Source organism: Temnothorax longispinosus, chromosome 6, assembly GCF_030848805.1.
Source record: "Temnothorax longispinosus isolate EJ_2023e chromosome 6, Tlon_JGU_v1, whole genome shotgun sequence".
In the NCBI taxonomy this organism is placed as follows: Eukaryota; Metazoa; Arthropoda; class Insecta; order Hymenoptera; family Formicidae; genus Temnothorax; species Temnothorax longispinosus.
In genome coordinates, this window is record NC_092363.1 from 14643015 (window position 1) to 14667468 (window position 24454).

General features: G+C 34.1%; 2 protein-coding genes across 4 annotated transcripts; one reads left to right on the forward strand and one right to left on the reverse strand.

Annotated features, from left to right (window-relative positions):
* Positions 1–42: 42 nt before the first annotated feature.
* LOC139814876 (probable methyltransferase TARBP1) lies at positions 43–22916 on the forward strand. 3 transcript variants are annotated; one of them, XM_071781377.1, is made up of 12 exons: positions 43–174; positions 15675–15973; positions 16103–19009; positions 19082–19311; positions 19420–19636; positions 19712–19864; positions 19962–20126; positions 21360–21548; positions 21623–21800; positions 21855–22189; positions 22425–22561; positions 22637–22916. In XM_071781377.1, exons 3-12 carry the CDS (start codon positions 16241–16243, stop codon positions 22785–22787), a joined length of 4524 nt encoding a protein of 1507 aa, XP_071637478.1. In that variant the 5' UTR covers positions 43–174; positions 15675–15973; positions 16103–16240; the 3' UTR covers positions 22788–22916. The 3 variants fall into 3 exon arrangements, with proteins under 3 accessions (XP_071637478.1, XP_071637476.1, XP_071637477.1); XM_071781375.1 differs by having other exon boundaries at positions 16103–19311; XM_071781376.1 differs by lacking the exon at positions 43–174 and having other exon boundaries at positions 15565–15973; positions 16103–19311.
* Positions 22892–24404, reverse strand: LOC139814881 (ATP synthase subunit g, mitochondrial). The gene is made up of 2 exons (XM_071781397.1): positions 24245–24404; positions 22892–23235 (listed from the first exon to the last, which is right to left on the reverse strand). The coding sequence occupies exons 1-2, from the start codon at positions 24282–24284 to the stop codon at positions 22976–22978; spliced, it is 300 nt and encodes a 99-aa protein (XP_071637498.1). The 5' UTR covers positions 24285–24404; the 3' UTR covers positions 22892–22975.
* Between the last annotated feature and the right edge of the window lie 50 nt (positions 24405–24454).

Here is a 24454-nt window from a genome sequence, read left to right on the forward strand (position 1 = left end):
ATACTCTACTCCATGATACTCTACTCTTTATTGCTCTCTCTCCCTATCCTATGCGGCACAGAACCGCACACGCGCATCGAGCGCCGAGCGGCCGGTGCCACCGGTGGACGGGAAAACTGGTGGAGTGGGGAGTGGTTGCACCACTTGCACCTGGAAAGGACCGTGAGGGCGAAGGTATGACAGAGATTGCGAGGGAGTAGTTTGAATGACGGTACATACGTGACTCTAAAAAGTAGAGTAACCGAAATAAGAGTCCGTGCTCCATTCATCCAATTCGTAATCCGCGAATGTGTGCGAATTTGTGGTTGCCCGCACGCCATCCTGGTGCGTGTTCTACCTACGCGGCCTTGTGCGCGAAGACGTTTAAATATAATACAAGTCGATCGTTTGATGTATAAAAATATAATTATGAGGATGTTAAGCAAGGGGATCCTAAAGCCGTCCATAATACTGACTTTTTTAAAATACGCATATCTTTTTATTAATTTATTGGCTTTATGCCATGGATTTAAAAAAAATCCTTCTTCAAAGTTAAAGTATATGCACTAATATATATGCTTTCCACGGGACTTGGTTTGACTTGGTTAGAGGGAGCGTGTGTGAATGGTAGCGGTGAAAGTGCGTTGTGTGATTTTAGCTTTGTTTCTGGGTTTAAAGATTAGTATGGGGCAAGTAGGAATATTGGAAAGATAGGGTGTAAGCAGGGGATGCGATGAGAATGAAGGAAGATAGTAGGACGCAAGTAGAGAAAAGTTATATAAAAGTATTTAGAGACCGTGGTAGGATGAGGTTATGGTGACGAATCAGTTAGGCGGTATAGGCGGGAAAGGTATGTAGGTAAAGTAGGGAAGGTTTCGATCGATTGTAAAGAAGATTGTATGGTAAATGATTAGCTAAGGAGCCTTCGGTCGTGAATTAAGTATAGGTTAAGAAGATAGTTGAGAAGATGACAGGTTGAACTCAGAACTCAGAACACATGTGAATCTTAGATTGGGACAAATTTTAGAATAGGAAATATTGGACAAGAATAAGAAAAGAAAAAAGAGGTAAAGGATAGAAAACAGAGGAGAGGACAAGAGGTAGGTGAAAGAAGCGCTGTTATAGAAGGGGCTATACGAAACAAGGGAGGATTAAATGTGAAGAGGATTATCGAAGAAGGAAGAAGAAAAAGCAGTCAAAAATCTCTCGAGTTCCGTGTCAATGGAGATGGAAAGAAGAAAGGTGAGTGTGTGTGAAGCTAGCGTCTCATTTTGCGGAAACTCACAAATTATTGAGAGTTCTGACTTCCTTTTCAATAGTTCTAGAGTTCCTGCTAGTTTAAACAAATAGTTCTGGCTTTTAAAGCCAAAAAACGCGTCAGTACAAACTGAGACGCTAGGTTCACGCAGCGTCTCACTTTGTCCTACACAAGTTCCACTACTGTATCTCATCAGATTTTGCGAGATCTATAGTTCTATAACAGTTCTATAAAGAGTTCTGCCATATAAAAGCAAAAAAATTAATTATAAGGTACTAAAAAAAATTACAATGTAACGAGTATACCGAGTTGAGATGCCAGTTGAAATCTCGGAGTTCCGATTTATGTAAAATATTTTTCGAGTAGTTCTGAGCATATTGAAGCATTTGTTAAAGAGTTCCGAGCGTTAGAATATTTGTGTTATATTTTAAAAAATTAATATTAACCGAAAAGTAATCATGACGGAAAACGATGAAACGCTAAGCGAAATCTCGGAGTTCCGGTTTATATAAAATATTTTTCGAGTAGTTCTGAACATATAAAAGCATTTTCCAAAAAGTTCCGGGCATTGGCATTGTTGTATAATTTGTAAATAAATTAATAACACTCAAAAGTCAGGAATTTATCGAAATAGGTGAGACGCTGGCCGTATTTCGACAGTTCTGCGAGTTTTATTATAATTTTCGTATAGTTCTGAACATATAGAAGCATTTTCCAAAGAGTTCCGGGCATTGGCATTGTTGTATAATTTGTAAATAAATTAATAACACTCGAAAGTCAGGAATCCATCGAAAATAGGTGAGACGCTGGCCGTATTTCGACAGTTCTGCGAGTTTTATTATAATTTTCGTACAGTTCTGAACGTGTTCTAACGTTTTCTAAAGAGTTCTGGCGATAAACATTATTTAATCATTTTTTAAATAATTTTTATCCGCCGAGAAAGACGCATTTACGGGTATATGGGTGAGACGCTGTAGGAAATCTCGGAGTTCTGACTTATATAAAATATTTTTCGTATAGTTCTGAACATATAAAAGCAATTTCTAAAGAGTTCCGGGCGTTGGCAATGTTGTAAAATTTTTAAATAAATTAATAACGCTCGAAAGTCAGGAATTTATCGAAAATAGGTGAGACGCTGGCCGTATTTCGACAGTTCTGCGAGTTTTATTATAATTTTCGTACAGTTCTGAACGTGTTCTAACGTTTTCTAAAGAGTTCTGGCGATAAACATTATTTAATCATTTTTTAAATAATTTTTATCGGCCGAGAAAGACGCATTTACGGGTATATGGGTGAGACGCTGTAGGAAATCTCGGAGTTCTGGCTTATATAAAATATTTTTCGTATAGTTCTGAACATATAAAAGCAATTTCTAAAGAGTTCCGGGCGTTGGCAATGTTGTAAAATTTTTAAATAAATTAATAACGCTCGAAAGTCAGGAATTTATCGAAAATAGGTGAGACGCTGGCCGTATTTCGACAGTTCTGCGAGTTTTATTATAATTTTCGTACAGTTCTGAACGTGTTCTAACGTTTTCAAAAAAGTTCTGGCGATAAACATTATTTAATCATTTTTTAAATAATTTTTATCGCCCGAAAAAGACGCATTTACGGGTATATGGGTGAGACGCTGTAGGAAATCTCCGAGTTCTGGCTTATATAAAATATTTTTCGTTTAGTTCTGAACATATAGAAGCATTTTCCAAAGAGTTCCGGGCATTGGCATTGTTGTATAATCTGTAAATAAATTAATAACACTCGAAAGTCAGGAATTCATCGAAAATAGGTGAGACGCTGGCCGTATTTCGACAGTTCTGCGAGTTTTATTATAATTTTCGTACAGTTCTGAACGTGTTCTAATGTTTTCAAAAGAGTTCTGGCGATAAACATTATTTAATCATTTTTTAAATAATTTTTATCGCCCGAGAAAGACGCATTTACGGGTATATGGGTGAGACGCTGTAGGAAATCTCGGAGTTCTGGCTTATATAAAATATTTTTCGTTTAATTATGAACATATAAAAGCAATTTCTAAAGAGTTCCGGGCGTTGGCAATGTTGTAAAATTTTTAAATGATGTATTAATAACGCTGGAAAGTCAGGAATTTATCGAAAATAAGTGAGACGCTGGCCGTATTTCGACAGTTCTGCGAGTTTTATTATAATTTTCGTACAGTTCTGAACGTGTTCTAACGTTTTCTAAAGAGTTCTGGCGATAAACATTATTTAATCATTTTTTAAATAATTTTTATCGGCCGAGAAAGACGCATTTACGGGTATATGGGTGAGACGCTGTAGGAAATCTCGGAGTTCTGGCTTATAAAAAATATTTTTCGTATAGTTCTGAACATATAAAAGCAATTTCTAAAGAGTTCCGGGCGTTGGCAATGTTGTAAAATTTTTAAATAAATTAATAACGCTCAAAAGTCAGGAATTTATCGAAAATAGGTGAGACGCTGGCCGTATTTCAACAGTTCTGCGAGTTTTATTATAATTTTCGTACAGTTCTGAACGTGTTCTAACGTTTTCAAAAAAGTTCTGGCGATAAACATTATTTAATCATTTTTTAAATAATTTTTATCGCCCGAAAAAGACGCATTTACGGGTATATGGGTGAGACGCTGTAGGAAATCTCGGAGTTCTGGCTTATATAAAATATTTTTCGTTTAGTTCTGAACATATAGAAGCATTTTCCAAAGAGTTCCGGGCATTGGCATTGTTGTATAATCTGTAAATAAATTAATAACACTCGAAAGTCAGGAATTCATCGAAAATAGGTGAGACGCTGGCCGTATTTCGACAGTTCTGCGAGTTTTATTATAATGAGCGTTATTAATTTATTTAAATATTTTACAACATTGCCAACGCCCGGAACTCTTTAGAAATTGCTTTTATATGTTCAGAACTATACGAAAAATATTTTATATAAGCCAGAACTCCGAGATTTCCTACAGCGTCTCACCCATATACACGTAAATGCGTCTTTCTCGGGCGATAAAAATTATTTAAAAAATGATTAAATAATGTTTATCGCCAGAACTCTTTAGAAAACGTTAGAACACGTTCAGAACTGTACGAAAATTATAATAAAACTCGCAGAACTGTCGAAATACGGCCAGCGTCTCACCTATTTTCGATAAATTCCTGACTTTCGAGCGTTATTAATTTATTTAAAAATTTTACAACATTGCCAACGCCCGGAACTCTTTAGAAATTGCTTTTATATGTTCATAATTAAACGAAAAATATTTTATATAAGCCAGAACTCCGAGATTTCCTACAGCGTCTCACCCATATACCCGTAAATGCGTCTTTCTCGGGCGATAAAAATTATTTAAAAAATGATTAAATAATGTTTATCGCCAGAACTCTTTTGAAAACGTTAGAACACGTTCAGAACTGTACGAAAATTATAATAAAACTCGCAGAACTGTCGAAATACGGCCAGCGTCTCACCTATTTTCGATGGATTCCTGACTTTCGAGTGTTATTAATTTATTTACAAATTATACAACAATGCCAATGCCCGGAACTCTTTGGAAAATGCTTCTATATGTTCAGAACTAAACGAAAAATATTTTATATAAGCCAGAACTCCGAGATTTCCTACAGCGTCTCACCCATATACACATAAATGCGTCTTTCTCGGGCGATAAAAATTATTTAAAAAATGATTAAATAATGTTTATCGCCAGAACTCTTTAGAAAACGTTAGAACACGTTCAGAACTGTACGAAAATTATAATAAAACTCGCAGAACTGTCGAAATACGGCCAGCGTCTCACCTATTTTCGATGAATTCCTGACTTTCGAGTGTTATTAATTTATTTACAGATTATACAACAATGCCAATGCCCGGAACTCTTTGGAAAATGCTTCTATATGTTCAGAACTAAACGAAAAATATTTTATATAAGCCAGAACTCCGAGATTTCCTACAGCGTCTCACCCATATACCCGTAAATGCGTCTTTCTCGGGCGATAAAAATTATTTAAAAAATGATTAAATAATGTTTATCGCCAGAACTCTTTTGAAAACGTTAGAACACGTTCAGAACTGTACGAAAATTATAATAAAACTCGCAGAACTGTCGAAATACGGCCAGCGTCTCACCTATTTTCGATGGATTCCTGACTTTCGAGTGTTATTAATTTATTTACAAATTATACAACAATGCCAATGCCCGGAACTCTTTAGAAATTGCTTTTATATGTTCAGAACTATACGAAAAATATTTTATATAAGCCAGAACTCCGAGATTTCCTACAGCGTCTCACCCATATACCCGTAAATGCGTCTTTCTCGGCCGATAAAAATTATTTAAAAAATGATTAAATAATGTTTATCGCCAGAACTCTTTAGAAAACGTTAGAACACGTTCAGAACTGTACGAAAATTATAATAAAACTCGCAGAACTGTCGAAATACGGCCAGCGTCTCACCTATTTTCGATAAATTTCTGACTTTCGAGTGTTATTGATTTATTTAAAAATTTTACAACATTGCCAACGCCCGGAACTCTTTGGAAAATGCTTCTATATGTTCAGAACTACTCGAAAAATATTTTATATAAACCGGAACTCCGAGATTTCGCTTAGCGTTTCATCGTTTTCCGTCATGATTACTTTTCGGTTAATATTAATTTTTTAAAATATAACACAAATATTCTAACGCTCGGAACTCTTTAAGAAATGCTTCAATATGCTCAGAACTACTCGAAAAATATTTTACATAAATCGGAACTCCGAGATTTCAACTGGCGTCTCAACTCGGTATACTCGTTACATTGTAATTTTTTTTAGTACTTTATAATTAATTTTTTTGCTTTTATATAGCAGAACTTTTTATAGAACTGTTATAGAACTATAGATCTCGCAAAATCTGATGAGATACAGTAGTGGAACTTGTGTAGGACAAAGTGAGACGCTGCGTGAACCTAGCGTCTCAGTTTGTACTGACGCGTTTTTTGGCTTTAAAAACCAGAACTATTTGTTTAAACTAGCAGGAACTCTAGAACTATTGAAAAGGAAGTCAGAACTCTCAATAATTTGTGAGTTTCCGCAAAATGAGACGCTAGCTTCACACACACGAAAGGTGAATATAAAGCTAGGACACAAGGATGGGCGGGCCTAGAGGTGTTCCAGGAAATGGAAAGTAAAAGAAGATAAGCATAGCTGAGGAAAGGTTAAGCCAACGATAAAGAAGAGATGAGATGAAAAGAAGAAAGGTATAGGAAAGCTATTGGCGTATTCCTGGAACAAGGACTGGCGAAACTTGTCTGCGTTGTAGGAAAGGAAAGGTAAAAGAAGGTGGACACGCAAGGCTTGTTTAAAGGACGCAGCAGTTTTCTGGAAATATTAGGATCTTTGAATGGCACGGAGGCGAATCCAGGTATATTAATTATGCAACGGTAGATAGGAGGCATGGGAAGATAACTAGAGAACGAACGTGCGAGGAGGAAATATATGTTGCTTCGGTGAGAACGAGAGAAGAAGAGCTGGGAGGAAATGTACTAGGACCGAAGGAGAAGCAGTGTAGAGGATTTTGGCAAATAATGAAGAGGAACGGAGCGATTCGAGAGCACAGAAGCGATGCTATTGGAAGAAGAAAAAAGAGGAGGCAAGGGCATATATAGGGAGGTGTGATGAGTTCGGAAGGACTGGGGATATAGGATAGCATTAGTTAGGTAGCAAGAGATTTGTTATTAGTCATAAGTTTATTATATGTATTGTAAGATGAGAGAGTTGCGTCAATATTTGAAGGTAAAGGTAAAGAATTATTAATATATTAAGATATGGTTGAAAAACAGGAAATAGTTGTAATATTAAGGTAAAGGTAGGGATAAAGAAAAAGTAGGATGTAAGGAAGGTTTATTTTAGAAACAAAGCGAGATATGCGTCTAAAGGAGATTTGGGAAGAATTTGGAATATTAGTTGTTGCGCGTTGCGGTTAGAAGGTATGTGTATGTGTATAGGTGAATAATGTCCGTTTCTTGGCTTGATACTGCTGAAGCGGACTAAGTCAAGTATTTCTGAGTTTAGGTTGTGAGTTTAACGTGTAAATAATAGGTTTAGGCGTGTTGGGGTTTAATTAAAGGATGGTTTTTCTAGAAGAAATTAAAAAGTACGGAATAAGGAATAAGGAATTAACAATGTCACGCGTTAAGTTAAAAAAGTTGGTATGAGTGTGTTTAAGGTATATTGTAAACCAAGTCCATTTCATGGCTTTGTATAGCTGAAATTAAATAAATCTATCTATATATGCTTTCCACGCCGGTGGAAATCGATTTTATGCCGAGAACGAAAATAATTTCAGAAATGTATAGATGATCTTCGTTACCTTCTCTAAGGCTAATTACATTATTTTGCTTCATATAAAAATTCTACAATTTGTTTACAAAATGAGACCGGCGTGGAGAGTGGATTATTGCATGAAGAAATAACATACCGTTCTCAGAATTAGGCTTAGATACCTAACAAAAAAGATATGTGTAAAAAATAATTAAAGATTAAAGTGAATGTGTACGTGCGATGCCCGTATGGAAGAGTACCAGAATATATTATTTGCTGTGGAGTACATTCAATACTTTATCTTTAGAAATGGATTTTTAAATCTGTATAACAAAATAAAAAAATAAATTTGTTTTAAAAAAGTCGCGTTAGAAGATCCTATATACATATAGTGACATTTTTATCGATTATTTATTTTTAGAAGAAATCTTGAAGAAAGAAATTGGCTTTACAGAATTGCAAAACTCTTTTACACTGCAATTAATTAAAATACGCACAAAAATCTAAAATAGGGCAATCGATTTTATATCAAAAACGGAAAAAATTGAAAATTTGAGTGGTCTAGTGGTAGAGCGCCAGACTCGTAATCTGAGGAACCAGGTTCGAGTCCACTAGAGCCATGAAGCATGGAATAGTTATTTGTGTAACAAGTGTCGTAAGATGAAAACTCGCCTTCGGCTCGTGCGTAAACTCCGCACCCGGGAATTTTCATCTTTACACACGACTTAAGGTGGAAGCACATAAAATTGCAGGAGCCATAAGCAGAAGGCAGAAGCCATATGCGCATGCGCTATGGTATTTATAGAGCTCTACAGATACCATAGCGCATGCGCATATGGCTTCTGCCTTCTGCTTATGGCTCCTGCAATTTCCACCTTTACACTCCCTATTTTATGTTGCAAGTGCCTGGAAAGTAATCTATCACGCACGCGTAGCGTGCGTAATGGGGCACTTTCCATGCACGTGTTGCATAAATGTTTTTTCCGATAGCTGCAAAAAAGGCATAGTTCCTTTAAGAAAAAATATGTAATTTGCAACACGCATCTGCATACTTTTTCTTAAAAGCAACTATGTCTTTTTTATACCAATTGATTCGTCTCATTATTCTGCGCATAAAAGTATTAAGGTAACATTACCGAAAACTTAATGTTTTACAAGATATTTTGTATTTTATGTCAAAATACTAGAACTTTCAAGCCTTATAATTCTAAAAGTTCTTGACGAAAAAATACTTTATTATAGTGTTTTGAAAAGCTCTCAAGATTAGCTACAAGAATATGTATTGAAAAATAGGGGTTTCCATTTAAGAAATTAAAGGTGTCGTTTACGTGAGCTTTAAACGACCATCCATGGTCAAACCAATGACACCATCTTATGTCCCCCTTTGAACCAAACAACTTTTGTCTGAAACAATTTTTTCAATCTCTTTTACTTTAAGAGATATTCAGTTGAATCACTTAAAATGATACACCCTGTATATACATATATATACACACGCACGCACGCGCGCATGTATATATACAGGGTGTATCATTTTAAGTGATTCAGCTGAATATCTCTTAAAGTAAAAGAGATTGGAAAAATTGTTTCAGACAAAAGTTGTTTGGTTCGAAGGGGGACATAAGATGGTGTCATTGGTTTGACCTTGGGTGGCATCGTTAAAGACAGGTCAAGGACACCTTCAGTTTCTTAAATGGAACTCTCTATTTTTTATTGCATATTCTTATAGCTTATGTCGAGAGCTTTTCAAAACACTATAATTAAGTATTTTTTCATTAAGTACTTTTCGAGTTATAAGGCTTGAAAGTTACAGTATTGTGACATAATATTTTGTTAAGTATTTATAATTCAAATTTCTTACTTTTTATTTTTGCAAACAATATGAATCAATTAATTTAAAAAAACAAAATTTTCTTACAGAAAAACTTGTGTAAGAGCGTAATGTGGCACAGTAGATAGCGCACTAATCTACAAAGCTGCAGAAGAACAATTTTAATGCCATTTATAATGAGTGTAATTCTTGTACCGTTGTTAAGAACAATGTCTAAAATACCTGGAATAAACTATTGCGCGCTGTGTAATTTCTGTAGGCATTCATATTCATGCATTAAGTTTCATTCTTACAGAATGTCTATTCACCAAGTACATATTGAATTACTTTCGACAAAGACTTAAATTTAGCGTATACCATGAAAGAAGAGTACCGATTTTTTATTGCGTTATTGACAGTTATTGAAAAAGCACCCCGAATCGTGAGAGGCAAGGGGATTCACGCAAATCAAGCACCCCGAATCGTGAGAAGCTAAGAAAATAATGAATATGCAATAAACAGTTACACAACAAGTTTTTCTTTAAGAAAATTGTGTTTTCTTTACATTAATTAATTCGTATTGTTTGCAAAAATAAAAAGTAAGGAATTTGAATTATAAATACTTAACAAAATATTATGTCACAATACTGTAACTTTCAAGCCTTATAACTCGAAAAGTACTTAATAAAAAAATACTTAATTATAGTGTTTTGGAAAGCTCTCGACATAAGCTATAAGAATATGCAATAAAAAATAGGGGGTTCCATTTAAGAAACTGAAGGTGTCCTTGACCTGTCCTTAACGATGCCACCCAAGGTCAAATCAATGACACCATCTTATGTCCCCCTTCGAACCAAACAACTTTTGTCTGAAACAATTTTTCCAATCTCTTTTACTTTAAGAGATATTCAGCTGAATCACTTAAAATGATACACCCTGTATATGTGTGTGTGTGTGTGTGTGTATTTTTATATAAACAATTTTTTACCAGATAAGTGTTAATAATCTTATTTTTCAGTAAATAAATTAATATATCTTTTGAATAAATTTTAATTTTATTTTATTCATATTTCTATATTTTGTTTTCTTATTTCAGCAATCATATGATTGCTACCTGACCACTTATTAGAGACACAATCTTTTACACTGTATGATTTAATATACGGTAATGTTGCAGTCTAATTTATGTACATACATTAGTCTGAGTATTTTAATATTAATGTTAGGCATTTTATCGGTCGAAGTGTTTATCTTACGTTTTTATAATTAAATAATTTCGCGTTTGGTAGCCTTTAGTGTGCTAGTACAGACTAGTACGAACAACCAAATTCGCTTTAAAATATTTTTTGTTCCATTTTTCGTTCTATTTTACGTTTATTTTGTCAACTTAACTTTAATCTTTAAATTAATCCCAAATACGAAATAATGAAATAAAACGTTAATACAGAAAAGAAAATAAAGAAATAAATCAAAGGGAGGGAAGCGAAAGGAAGAATATTAATCGTTTTTAAAGGAATCAAGTACACAGATTGAATGTTTTGCTCTATTTCTTATATGTCATTTGAATTTTATTGGTAAATATTGGGTGTTTTTGTATTATGCTGCTTGCTTTGTGAAAAAAGCGTGACTTTGCCTTTTCACAGACAGTTGCAGACTGAAAAAGTACGCCAATAAAAATACGTAATACTTCATTCAAACTTATTTATCATTTGCATTGCTAATCGGACACCTTTCAAATTATTTCTCTAGTCAGTCTTTACCGGTGTTTTTTGTAGAGATTTCCGCGGAATGCATCTGATACATGAATATCAAGGCATTCTTGATTAATATTCATAGTCCGATCTTATAATCCAAGTAATCTTATAATCCTAGTAATCTTAATTATTATCTTACATAATCTATCTTAAGATCGTTTTAGTCAATGAGATGATCGTAAAGCATCTCCGGATCGTACTTAAAACGATGTTAAATACAATACAATGGTATTTTTTTTAATTTTTTGTTGCATACAATTTTGAATATTTTTTCATGCACTTGGAGTCTCTTCCGATAAAGCTTTCCGATAGGATTTGTATGTACGCGCGCGCGCTTTCTCTCTGCATCCGGATATAATTCACGTGCGCGTAGCGTGCAGCACACCGGCGCGATGTCCTTGGACAATACAGCGCGCGTTTCGTGCACGTTATTTTCGTGGCTAAAGATTACTTAGGCTCGAGAGCGCGTGTCTAAACGCGCAATTTAACTGGAATCGTCGCGCACGCCGATAATCTTATTTTCAAAATTTGCGAAAGACACGTACGCTGCGGAGGCGCATGAAAGAGAGAGAGAGAAAATCACGAGCTTTTTCTAAAACGAAACACGAAGAGAGGCCATAAAACGATCGAGTTTTCTGCGCTCGAAAGTTCCTTGCTTCTCATTTCGCACGTGCTCTATGTTCGTGCGAATGTTGTTCAAAGTTTCTATGTAAGAACATCGACAAATGTCGCAACGTTGGCGTTGGATCGATGCCCGGATGTTCTCTACAGCGTCGACCAATTTTATTTTATTTTCTCTCTCTCCCTCTCTCTCTCTCTCTCTCTTTCTCTCTCTCTTTCTACTTTATAGCTGCGAGAACGTGCTTATATCTGATGTCTACATTAGTTCTGTATTACGATCTAGAAAATGTGACACGAAGGAGCGACCGTATCTCCAATCGTATCTCCAACTGCAAAGTTATCACACGGAGATAACTTATAGAAATAAAAATATCGGGCGTGAGCCCATATAGCGCAAATGATCGAGTCATCGCATAATTGATCGCCTCTAGATCATCGTTGCAAATCATCTTCAAGTAGAATCTTACATCTCCGTAAGGAAGACGCTATACTTATTACAACTTGTGTCTTTCAAAGATTCATGTAATTTATTAGGAAACGATACGAGGGGTTTTTAGTAACGACCTAATGAGTAGCAGAGTAAGACGCTAGCGAAACTAATAACATATTCAAAATTATGCAATCTCATCCGGACTAATTTGAAACTGGTCTCACTTCGACGAATTAATAGAACTGTTCCTCATAAATGCATTATATATGTTATACCTTTTACACTTGATGAAATAAGTATTACTATCATAGATTATAGAAAGAAAAACAGAAAAGATAAAAAATACAAGAAGTTCGTGAAGAACAAACGAAATGTCTCGAAGACATTTAATTTTATAGAAATTCACAACTAAGCGGTGAACTTCCTCGATATTTCCGTTAAAAAAAGTCAATGATTTAATAAAATAATCTGTAGATTATTTTAAGATGACGAAAACTTGACCAAACTCCGTGACTTATAAATATTACTTGACCATGGTATAGATATTACTTGATTTAATATCAAGTAATATCTATATTCTTTTATTAACATGGATAGAATTGATAATTTTTTGACACGTGGAAAAAAAGGATTAGGGATTAGGGACATAGAAATTTTGCTGTAAGCGATTGTGTCAGTTGAATTAATCGCCGATTAAGTTGATCGAAGTTTGCACGTCGAAATCGTTCTACGATCCGATCTCAAAATACGAACTCGACTTCGTACTTTTAATTTTTTCTCTTTAATTAGACTTTTTGTACCGTTTATTTTTTCCAAAGTCTAATTACACTATTCACGCAAAAAAAATTCACAAGAACAAATAAGGTAATCGTAGATTTTTGGGCGCTGAATACGATTTCGTTTACCAAATTGCTCTATCGCGTCACAATTTTGAGAAATTTGTGGTTGTAAAGTTGCAAAAAAGGATTGTACTGTTTCAGTGTATTTTGGTATACTATATAATTATGATACGACGTATATTGAAGAAGTTTTATTATAATCAATTTTGAAGTCCCAAATAGTTATTTTTATATATTTTGGCGTATTATAATTACGATATGCAATGTTTTGATATTTGCGTCAAAGTTGTGATTTATATATGGCATTAAGGCTCTATCATTGGTAGGCTACCAGATATTTTTTTTATAATAATATTATTCAAACTTAAGATTTTTTTTAAGAAAGAAAAATTTTTCCAACTTTAAGATTTTTCAGGTTGCGCTGAATACTAATACGATGTCAAAGTTGATAAATTCAAAATAGCAGAATTAATCAATATAGCAGATGTTAAAATTTAAAAATATTCAAATTTTTGGAATTATTTACGAGGTTTTTCATACAATTTAAATTGAATTTGCTACCTTTGACATATCTCTTCTTCTTCTTCTTATATTATATTGGCTTCTGCCGCTTTTCAGCGGACAGTACGGCCAGATTTGATCGAGCTGTTTGTTTAACAAAGTCTGATTGTGAGTCACTGTTGCGTAGCAAAGTCTGAGTGGAATTTACTGGTAGTCTGAGTGGAAATTACTGGACTGGAATGTGTATATGTATGCGTGTAAGTGTAACTGTGTGTTTATGTCCGCGATGTCTTGAACTCGAGATGCCGTAGGTGCGTTAGGCCCAAGGAACTGCGCGGATCACTTCCCCCTGCGGCCTATCTTTGACATCAGATTTTAGTATTCAGCAATCTAAAAAAGCTTGAATAATATAATTTAAAAATATTTCATAGATCCTTACCCAGGTAGCACATACACGTTTCAAAAATGTTTTATAAGCGTTTTTCCAAAACGTTTTATAACCGATTTCTAGAAACATTTCTCATGAGTAAAAATGTCCATTCGAAAAACGTTCGCTGGAACGTTTCTTTTCCGATAAAATAACGTTTAAGAAACTATTATAGAAACGTTTTTTTAATGACAAAATAAAATTCCTATTTTTCACGTCTTTTGAATGTGTTTATGTCTTTGAGACATGCGTGAGAATGTTTGTAGAAGCTTTATGCATATACCATATAATTTTGAACGCAAAAAAACTTCTCCAACACGTCGCATATCGTATATGAAAAAAAAAGATTAGTAACACCATAATATTTTCGGCTTGTAGTTACTTTTGTGAAATAGTTGAATCACCTTTATAATTATTTGATTAAACCTAACTTTCATTTGCTTTTATACTACAACCCGAAAAAGTTGTACAATACATCAAATACAGAGTATATTTTAATTCTGGTAGTTTAAAGAGCATTGTACATTGTACAAATAACTATGTTTGAGTTCCGTTAACCTTTTACTGTTGACTAGATTTTACAGTACAAATAACTACGTCACATTATTGAACTAATTCGACTTTTAATCAATTTGACTCGATACCCAGTTTGTACAACCAAATTCTCGCAACCCTGACACTTAGTTCTCGTTACCCAATTTTTTTCAGATACTAAAAATACGTATTAAAATAGCGCCTTTTTTGTAACTTTAACCGCAAATTTCTCAAAATTGTGACGTGATAGAGCAATTTGATGAATGGAATTATATTTATAAGCATCCAAGAAAACCACGGAAAACAATTATACTCTCGTTCTTGTGTTCGAAAAAAAATCATTTTTTAACCCGTTGTGGTCACATGGGGTCCAGTGGACCCCAGGCTTTTTTTTTTTTTTTTTTTTTTTCTTAAAAGTATATTATTTTGAGAGTAAAACGCACAAAGTTTTTTTACTCTATCTCAAAAAATTTTGATAAATATTTTTGTGAAAAAAGACAAATTTCTCGAAAAAAAAAATTTTTTCTCGCGTTTTTTCAACATAAAAAAATTTTTTAAATTATTGGATTATCAAGAGGAAGTCATAAATTAATTCCAGTTCAAGGTTTGAGTCGATACATCAAAAAGAACGCAAATGGAAACTGTTGTGGGGTCCATTGGACCCCGTGTGACCACTACGTTATTTTTAGGAGGTGTGACCACAACGGGTTAATTGAACAATTATATATCCGACTCATTTTGAGAGTAGAAAGTGTAACATAGCTACAAACAGAACTTTTGCTTATGTTTCTCCCATCATTTATAGTTTCTTATGTTTATTTTTACCAAATGTAGATTAACTTTAAACCCTGCGTATGATAGAGCACATATTCGGAATAAGAATAAATATTAATAAATATTAGGGATCGGAATTAGAAATAGTAATTAAACGTAACGCACAATGGAAAAGAACAAAATATAAAAATAAATATAGGAATTTTCTTACATTGCATTTACATATCCTAATATTTAATATTTCTTACAAGGAATATTCCTATATATTTATAGATTCCAATATTTAATATTTATGCTTTATTCTTAATATGCGTTTTATTGTGCGCAGAGGGCCTTAATCTCGGTTTATCTTAATTAAATTAAGACCAAAGCACAAACTTTTGCATAACGCATAATGCATATTAGACTATATAGAAATGTACATCACCTGTTACCATCTGTAACTTATTTTGCTTCAGTACTTCTTACTCCAGCTGCGATAACCGACGAGATGGCGTTGTTGCACAGTGAGTTTTTGTTCCAACAATCCAACTACCATAAATTTTGCATAAATTTGTCAACTCAAAGTGAACTCGCCACGTGTGATCGGTGCGATCTCTTTTGTTAGGCACATGTAACGGATATTATTTAAATAAATGTGCTATATAATCTGAAAGAACAGATTGAAGGCATTCCAAACCATCCGGCGAGATTCAGCAAAAAGAAAAGTAACGGACGTCATGACACACGGCAAGAAGCAATAATTGAACCGAAAATAGTAAGAGAAAATTATATCTTTATAACTGAAAATGTAATACACTTTTGTAATATAGTCTTTTTACTAACTGGTAAATATAATGAACTTTTCTGTACCTTTCTGATTTGTTTGTACTGTACGTATTTCTAGGATAGCACAGAGAGAGAGAGAGAGAGAGAGACCTTTTCGCAAATAAAAGGATACCACGTACATGCATCTTGTACTGTGTATTAAGAATTGAAACGGTTCAACAGTTTAAATCGATCGTGAAGGAAACCCAAAAATAAGATGGATCTACACAATCGTTATTTACATTTCTCCACAGTGAACATCTCACTTTTACAAACTATAGACAGCAAGTACAAGCTTGACGTACATCATTTGATACAGTGTTACAATCAAGAGATAACTACAGAAGAGTTAAATATGGATAAACTCGAGCTCTGCCGACTGTTGTTGTGTTATGAATATCAATCTGCATTTCACGATGTCCAGAGTGGCGATCGTAAGAAGTATGTGATACCTGCTGACGCGGAGAAACTTTCCTTTCCTAATATAAAAATGATCTTTCCACCAAATTACTCGCGAAACGCCTCACAAATTTCGCTCTTGTGCGACATAATCATTTTGCAAATGATACTTTATCATAATGCTAGCTCGATCAAACAACATCTGCAGTATTTCTTCTGCTTGAGCAAAGCTTACATCGCAACCAGCGAGTCTAGAATTATGTATATGAAGATATTAGAATACCTTTTAGAATTTTTACGCTTATATGAACTTCACGCCACTAGCGAAGAGATCAAAGCATTGAAAAACCTTAGTTGCATGTATTTAGACATTATAAAGTCGTGGGTAAAGGTAAAGAAAGACAATGAATGGAGATTGTTTGCTTTAATGTTTCCTAAGTTAGTAGAGATTTTTACTCCGACATATATCGTTTATCCTCTATGGGACCTTTTTTTGCACGAAGCGAGTGATTTAAAAGAGTCGCTCACTGTCTTGAGTATCATGGCAGACACTTGTCTCACATCGTCACATTCAATGAATATATTACACCGTGATATTTATTGTAAGAGCACGTTCTGGTTGTTCGTATTAAAGGGATTGCGATCACCCGTGCAACAATATCACAAACAGGCCTTATACATAATGAAGAAAGCAATTGATTCTCTGAATGAAGAAGTTGTATTAAAATTGGCACGACCAAATTTGACAAAGGCACAAATCACACCGTTTATTTGTTATCGATCTGGTACGTTTTCATCGATGGATCACATTAAGAAGAGATTTTTCCTGGTGTATGAAGCGGTAGAAGAGAAGCAAGAACACTTAGTAACACCAGCTTTAACTCATATAGCTGATCTAATAAAAGTAAACGAAGAACACAGAGCCTGCGATTGCTTTAACATTGAATGGCTGCAGTGCATTTTCGAGAAAGTTTTACTGCATGAAAATAATCGTATTGCAAAGTGGGGTGTATCGCACGTTTGTAAACTGGATGATACCATATTTAACGATCAGTTTCTCGAATTGTTTGTAAATGTTCTGAATAATAACTTTCTTTACGAATGTCAGCCTGATGAGGAATGTCCGGACATTGTGAAGGAACTCTCGCACTTCCTCAAATGCGCAGAGAAAAGTGATTTGCTAAACAGATTTCTCAAGAAGGTCAGCTGTGTAGCCTGGGGTCCTGTGGCAATATTTTATATCATACATGCGTTACGAACAATTTCACAAAAAGAGATACAACATTCCAATTGGCAGACTACCGAATTGAATGCCATTAAATCTTTAGTGGAAACAAATCTGAGCATGCACTCTCATATTCTACGTACCGCGTCTCAAATTGAACTCTTGAGAGCAATCCCCAATTATGTACGACAGATGAGCGATCTACCGTTGCTCGCCAATGTTTTAGCTACGTTTCCCCCTGGAGAAGGTCTCACGAGAGGAACAATTGTTTGGAACATTATTACAGCATGGTTACAGAAATTATTAGCGAAAAAAGACGTGGAAACTTTCGTGAAAGAGACATGCGAAAAATATTCGCAAGTCTCCTTCCTTATTGAAAATGCTAGTCTTGAGAGTCGTAGGATATTTGCATTAATAGTATATTTGTTATATGATGCAAATCTTATATTCTCGTGCAAGTTATGCCCTGCCGCAGCATCATTAAGCAATTGGCTGTGTACCTTGAATGGTATCGTTCTACGACCTTATGCTGATATAATCTCAAGTATATATATAGTAGAATTTATGTCACATTTACTGCATCTTTCCGTGAAGGGACCCCTCGATAAGATGACGGACTTTATAACGTTATATATACGTACCACTTTTAATTTTTTAATTAAATACATGAGGAAGATGTCCACAGAGCTGACTTACGAAGATTATACGAGATATACAGCCATTTTATCCTCACATATCGTCAACGCACCTCTCTTCATACCGAAAAAGGATGCAAACGTTTACATAGAAACATTGCGAAATGAAAGTATGAACTTGATAGACAACTTGCAAAGTTTAAATCTACAATATTTGTACGGATTATACGTTTTGTATGTCTCTCAGAACGCGTTAGCTTTGCCATGTCCAAAAACCTTTTACACGAAGCATTTGTTGACTATGCGGGAGTTAACGAACATTTCTAAGGATATCAATGCAAATTTAAAAGGAAAAATTACATCGGAATATTATTTGCTTCTCTTAAAACTTCATCATCAATATCTCGTGAATTCTCCAGTGTCCTCGTGGATTCCTGTTACCACAATGCTATCTAACTTGCTACAATTTCTCGAGATAGGCCTACTAGAAAACATTTCTGAAATTGCAAAGATACTAACAGTAATAGTTGATAATAAAGTTATAAGCGAAATAATCGATAGAAAAACTCTGGAATGTGCTTTTGATTTGGGCTTTACGTGTATTATAAACAGTAAAAAGAACAATATCTTTTGGACAGCAGTGGAAGACCTCATGGGAATTATTATTAATAATAACTTTTTCCTTTTGCCTAATGCCGTGCTTAATGCCGCGGAATTCGTGAATCAAGTAAGTCGGATGCCGAAAGACATATCGATGTTTTTGAAATATCGATCGCTTATGATCTATCTTGTTTCGCAGTATATTGCTGAATTGCTAAATTGCAAAGGAGAGAATACAAGATTCAAAAGAATAATACTTTCTAAAATGAAAAATTTGGACATACACAATTTGATAAAATTAGAAAATCCGTTAGAGAACTGTTTATTTCATGGTTCTCCATATCTGCGTAACAAGAAAATCGAAAATCATGCTCATTTATTTATTGTCAAGCACTTGGGTCAATATTATCCAAAACACATCTTCACGTTGTAAGCATCTGTTTATCAATATTTATTTTGAATAAGTGATTTATAAATATATAAATTTATAGGTAATTTTTGTAAATAATTAATACAATATTGATGTTCTATTAATAGGGATTATAATAATGATGCCGCGATCAGAGCAGAGGCGGTTATACTGTTGCAAAGAATAATTAATTCAGAATTAAATTATGCACCAACACTTGTACAGTTAATACTCGATGCATTGGAAAAGAATAAAACCAAGAGATATTTTAACGATTCGTCCTTACATAAATTAAAACACAGAACAATGCAAATTTTATTGATATTAGAACCAATGTTGGATGAGGTGAGCTAAGTTTTCGTTGTTAGTTAAATTTTATTTTTACTTTGATTAAGAAATTAATAGATGATTGTTTCGTAGGAATTTGTCTCTTTACTACAGGAAAAATTATGTAATTTTATTTTTTCGGAAAGCAATCAGTCTAGCGTGAGAATAATGCAAGAGTGGTTGTTGATACGAATCTTTACGAAAAATATTCATTTGCATGATACGTTGTGGTCACTGTTTGCAAAGGTAATCCGAATAAATTCTATAATCCTGTAAAAAAGAAAGACTTCTCAAATGTCTACATTTGTATACATATATCAGAGTATACATATATTATTTTCAGAGTTTGAAGCACCGACCAAGGTGTACGATCTCTGTTGCAAGTATTGTCTATCATGTCGCGAAACTTCTTTCAAGTACTTATCAGAAAGTTTTTATTCGCACAGCCCTGCCATATATAGTACAATGTTGCTTAGGACAACAATTTAACGTGCGTGTTTATAATCAGGCAAGTAAAATCTGCAAAACGAGGCTTAAGGCTTTTGGAATCTTTTCGACACCTTGTAAGATTGTGACGTCAGAGGCGAGAAATGACACGCTGAGAATTCGTGCGTGCCATTTCCAAATAAAAAGATATTTGCATAAAATAACACTTTAGATCACTTCAGCACACTTCACAAATACTCCAAAGTCTATCCCTTTCCCTTGACAGTTAATAAACAGCCGTAAAATAAATGTAATACGATAAAGGCTTATGCGCAGGCACATGACTATAGCTTTTGTATTACATTAATTTTACGGCTGTTTATTAACTGTCAAGGGAGAGGAATAGACTTAATTAATCTCAGAATATTTTCGAAGTGTGCTGAAATGATCTGAAGTGTTATTTTATGCAAATATACCTTTTTATTTGGAAATAGCACGTACGAATTTCTCGCTTCTGACGTCACAATCTTACAAAATGTCAGAAAAAACCCAAGAGCTTTAAGGATGTTCTGGAGACACCGTCCCAATTAAAAGTATGCAGGAAATATTAAAAACATTGATAATAATTATCCACAGAGATCCAAAGACAAAAAAATGTATTTAAATAGTTACGGCAAATCTAACAGAATGTAAAAGACGTAGATTTAGGGTCGGTTATTCCAACTTATTGGTAAATTAACTAATAGTTAAATCATATATATGTCTTTGTCTTTCCTTCAAATTAGACAAAGATAGACATATAATTTAACTATTAGGTAGTTTACCAACAGGTTGAAACAATCGGCCCTTAGTGATTGTTAATAACTGTTACTACTTTTTTTTTTAATCTTGAAAAGAAAATTTTGTAAATTGCTTCAAATTTTATTGCCATATTTTTCTTTGTTGATGATCTACTTGTGTGTAAAATATCATATTGGTAGCATTTTTTAATGTTTACACTTTTTTCTGTAACGCCATAAAGTTATGTGTTAAAACTCGGATATTCAAAAATTGATAATTTTTTATCTAAATTGTGAATCGATCTGAAATTTGGCTCCAAATTTTGAAAGAGAATACAGAATATGATATTAAATTTTCATCAACTTTGTAGCACTTTGACAAACCTTCCAGAACATCCTCAAGATGTAATGTAAATATATATACGGGGTATTCGAAAAGTGGGATAATGGGGGGTCCCACACTTTTCAAATACTTCGTATGTATATACTATATATCTCACGATTTTTCGCTCATTTTAATTTTTTTCTGTCTATAGTTTATTTTGACACAATTGTACGAATTAATAAAAGCAACGTATGGTGATCGTAATTTACCCGACTATAAAGGTATATATCAAGCTGCTGTGATTGGTTTACAACAGGAAAGTTTGACAAAAAATTCATTTAGAATACAGGATGATTTTTATTTTTCCAAGTTTCATCCAATCAACGATTACAGCTTACAGGTACACACTACACGTTTGCCCTCGAGAAAGAATTGAATTTGACGTACTAATACATCATTTTGTGACGTTTATAGACAATTTACTATGAATTACCACGTTTGACTAACGTAAGTTGTGACGAATGGATTAGTCCGGATGTGTTTAAAGACTTGATGTTTGAGCAAAGTGATGCTCATCCTCTACAGCTTTATAATGCAAATTCATTTCTGACCGAGACCGAATCTTCCGTATATCTGACAAAATCTTTCGCAGGTAAACTAAAATGGCAATAAATATTGTGTAGGATATTAAATAGTTACGTTGCAGGTGATGCACACGCCGAATTATTAGAAAATAATGGTGAAACCTATATGGATTTAAATAATATCCAGAAAAAGATTGAGCCGTCAAAGCCTACAGATTTACGTGGTGATATTTTCGAAATGACGAGCGAATTCATATCTCTGCAAGATGCACAGCTGCAAGAAGGTCTAATAGTTGTAGCATCTTTTGTTGATCGACCACCGAATTTAGGTGGAATTGCCAGGACATGCGAGATATTTGGAGTTAAGACACTAGTCATCGCAAATGCAGATTGCGTAAAGGACAGAGAGTTTCAGTTTCTCAGTGTATCTGCTGATAAATGGTTAAATATGTTACAGGTATGTAAACAATTATTTCTCGAATCTATATTTTAACAAATTGTAAATAGCAACTTTCCGCAGCTTGGTATAAGCAATCTTCATTTCTGTAAGTCGGCACAGTCTTTATCTTTCAAAAACGCATTAAGAATGATTTGGAAATATTTAAAATCTTTTTTGGAAAGTCTTTGTTTATCAAGTTTATCAACTGTGAGTAGATTTCCAAAGAAATACTGCAATACTTTAAAATCTTTAGGTGAAGCCGCACGAGTTGCAGAAATTCTTGTTGGATAGAAAGAATGTAGGATGGTCTTTAATTGGGGTTGAACAGACGGTCAATAGTATAAATCTGATGACGACACAATTCGAGAAAAAAACAATTCTTATTTTAGGGTAATTATAAATTACGACTCATGACGCGTTACTTCGAGACCAGTATAATTGATAATGAGAATCTCTATTTTATAGAAATGAGAAGGATGGTATACCAGCAAATTTCATTCCTCTCTTTGACAAATGCATAGAAATTCCTCAAGTGGGTGTAACACGATCGTTGAATGTCCACGTTACCGCTGCAATTTGCATATGGCAATACGCAAGTCAACACGTGTTAAAATAATAAACTTTTCCACGTTTTTAAGATAAGATGGCGATATTAAATAAATGTATTTCTGCCGAGATAAACGATTCGCTATATTGTAACACTTCTTGAAAAGAAAAATATACGATCTATATTTTTATATATTTACGAGCAGGTCTATAATTTATACAAGATTATCTATGTAAAATTATACATATGTAGTGTACTTATACATCATATCCAACAATGTGCCGCTTTCCGATACATTCTCCAACGAAGAACCAGCAATATATTTCGGCAGCCACTAAGGTGTTTATGATACCCTCGCGCACGGTGACGTCGCGATAACGACCAGTCCGTGCAGCATGGATCAATCTTGAAAATCCACTACGAATCGCAGGGATGTCCTTCAGAGTGGGTGGCGTCAGTTCTACTTTGGCATACTGACCCCATACTTGCAGCACAGGCTTCGCTTGATTGATCCCAACTGTAATTCATATGTATTATTCAATTTTATTTAAATACAAATCTTATGTATATACAAGGGATATTTCCCAGAGTTCTGGGAATCACGCCACGAGGCAGACATCTAGCGTTAATGCTGTGATGTATAAACAAGTGGTTTTGCGCTGAGAGAAGTGTTCATTTAAATGGAAACATTAGGTTTGTTTTTTACATTGCTACATTGAACTGCACTAAATCCTTCTTGCTTTTGCCAAATTTCAAATCTTATGTATAGGGTATAACATATATACCCTATTTCACTTCCAAGTACAGAGAATGTACAGTCGTTCAGTTATAAAAAATAATCTTATATTAAAAAACTACAATATAATGTTAGTGAAAATTAATAAAATACAAAATTTAGAGCACAAATCTCACAACATTAGAATTCTTCATATGTACATAATAAGACTCGAGATATAACAAAAGTATATAATTCTATTTACAGCAAAGTCTAAAAACATTAATAACAAAATAAAGACTCAGAGTATTACATTACACATAATATACATTAATATCAGACTAAAGACGTTATATAGTTACAAAAATTCTAGATTTATTTCTTCAGTCATCACATTACGAGGCATGTCATATTTTACATCTAAGAATGCTTTTATTATGAACAAATTTTAAGTAAATTGGGAATATATTTATTACTAAAAATATACTGCTTTCAAAGGAATTTAAATTGATCTACAAAAATTAGTATGGCTTGTCCATTCCTGTGTTCTGTCATGAAAAATACAACCTCGACAGAGCACAAAATTTAATCAGCAGAAAGCCATTTTAGCGATTCAACGACACATCTGACACAAAAGTGAATACGAAACTTTTGTAATGACAGGTTCACAAATAATTATTTCACGAAAATCTGATGGGGAGTAAGCGTTACATAATACACGCACGAGTTGCAGCGAGGTTAATTCTCGCCTGAAATAATCGTATATAACGACAAACGTGCCACGATAAGATTTTTAAAACGTCATCCGTACGTTTTACCAATTCGATGGATTTTGCGACGAGCCGTGCCATCGTCTGCCTGTTTAATTTTTTAGAAAGGAGAAGAAGCAAACACTCCGTAAGTCCGTCAATTGCTTGACAGCGACACAGCGACAGGCAGGTCAGGCAGCGACAAACTTTCCTTCTCTGTCTAGTGACAAAAGTCTAGTAACAAAAAACTCGATATAGGGATTGGTCGAACT

Excerpts from the sequence above, each read along its gene's own strand:
- LOC139814876 (XM_071781375.1), top strand. The coding sequence starts at position 16,241 with ATGGATCTACACAATCGTTATTTACATTTCTCCACAGTGAACATCTCA. Across the intron at positions 20,127-21,359 it reads ACGTGCGTGTTTATAATCAG|TTTATTTTGACACAATTGTA; the intron begins GCAAGTAAAATC and ends TTCTGTCTATAG. Across the intron at positions 21,549-21,622 it reads TCAACGATTACAGCTTACAG|ACAATTTACTATGAATTACC; the intron begins GTACACACTACA and ends TGACGTTTATAG.
- LOC139814881 (XM_071781397.1), bottom strand. The coding sequence starts at position 24,284 with ATGGCACGGCTCGTCGCAAAATCCATCGAATTGGTAAAAC. Across the intron at positions 23,236-24,244 it reads ATCCATCGAATTGGTAAAAC|TTGGGATCAATCAAGCGAAG; the intron begins GTACGGATGACG and ends TATGAATTACAG.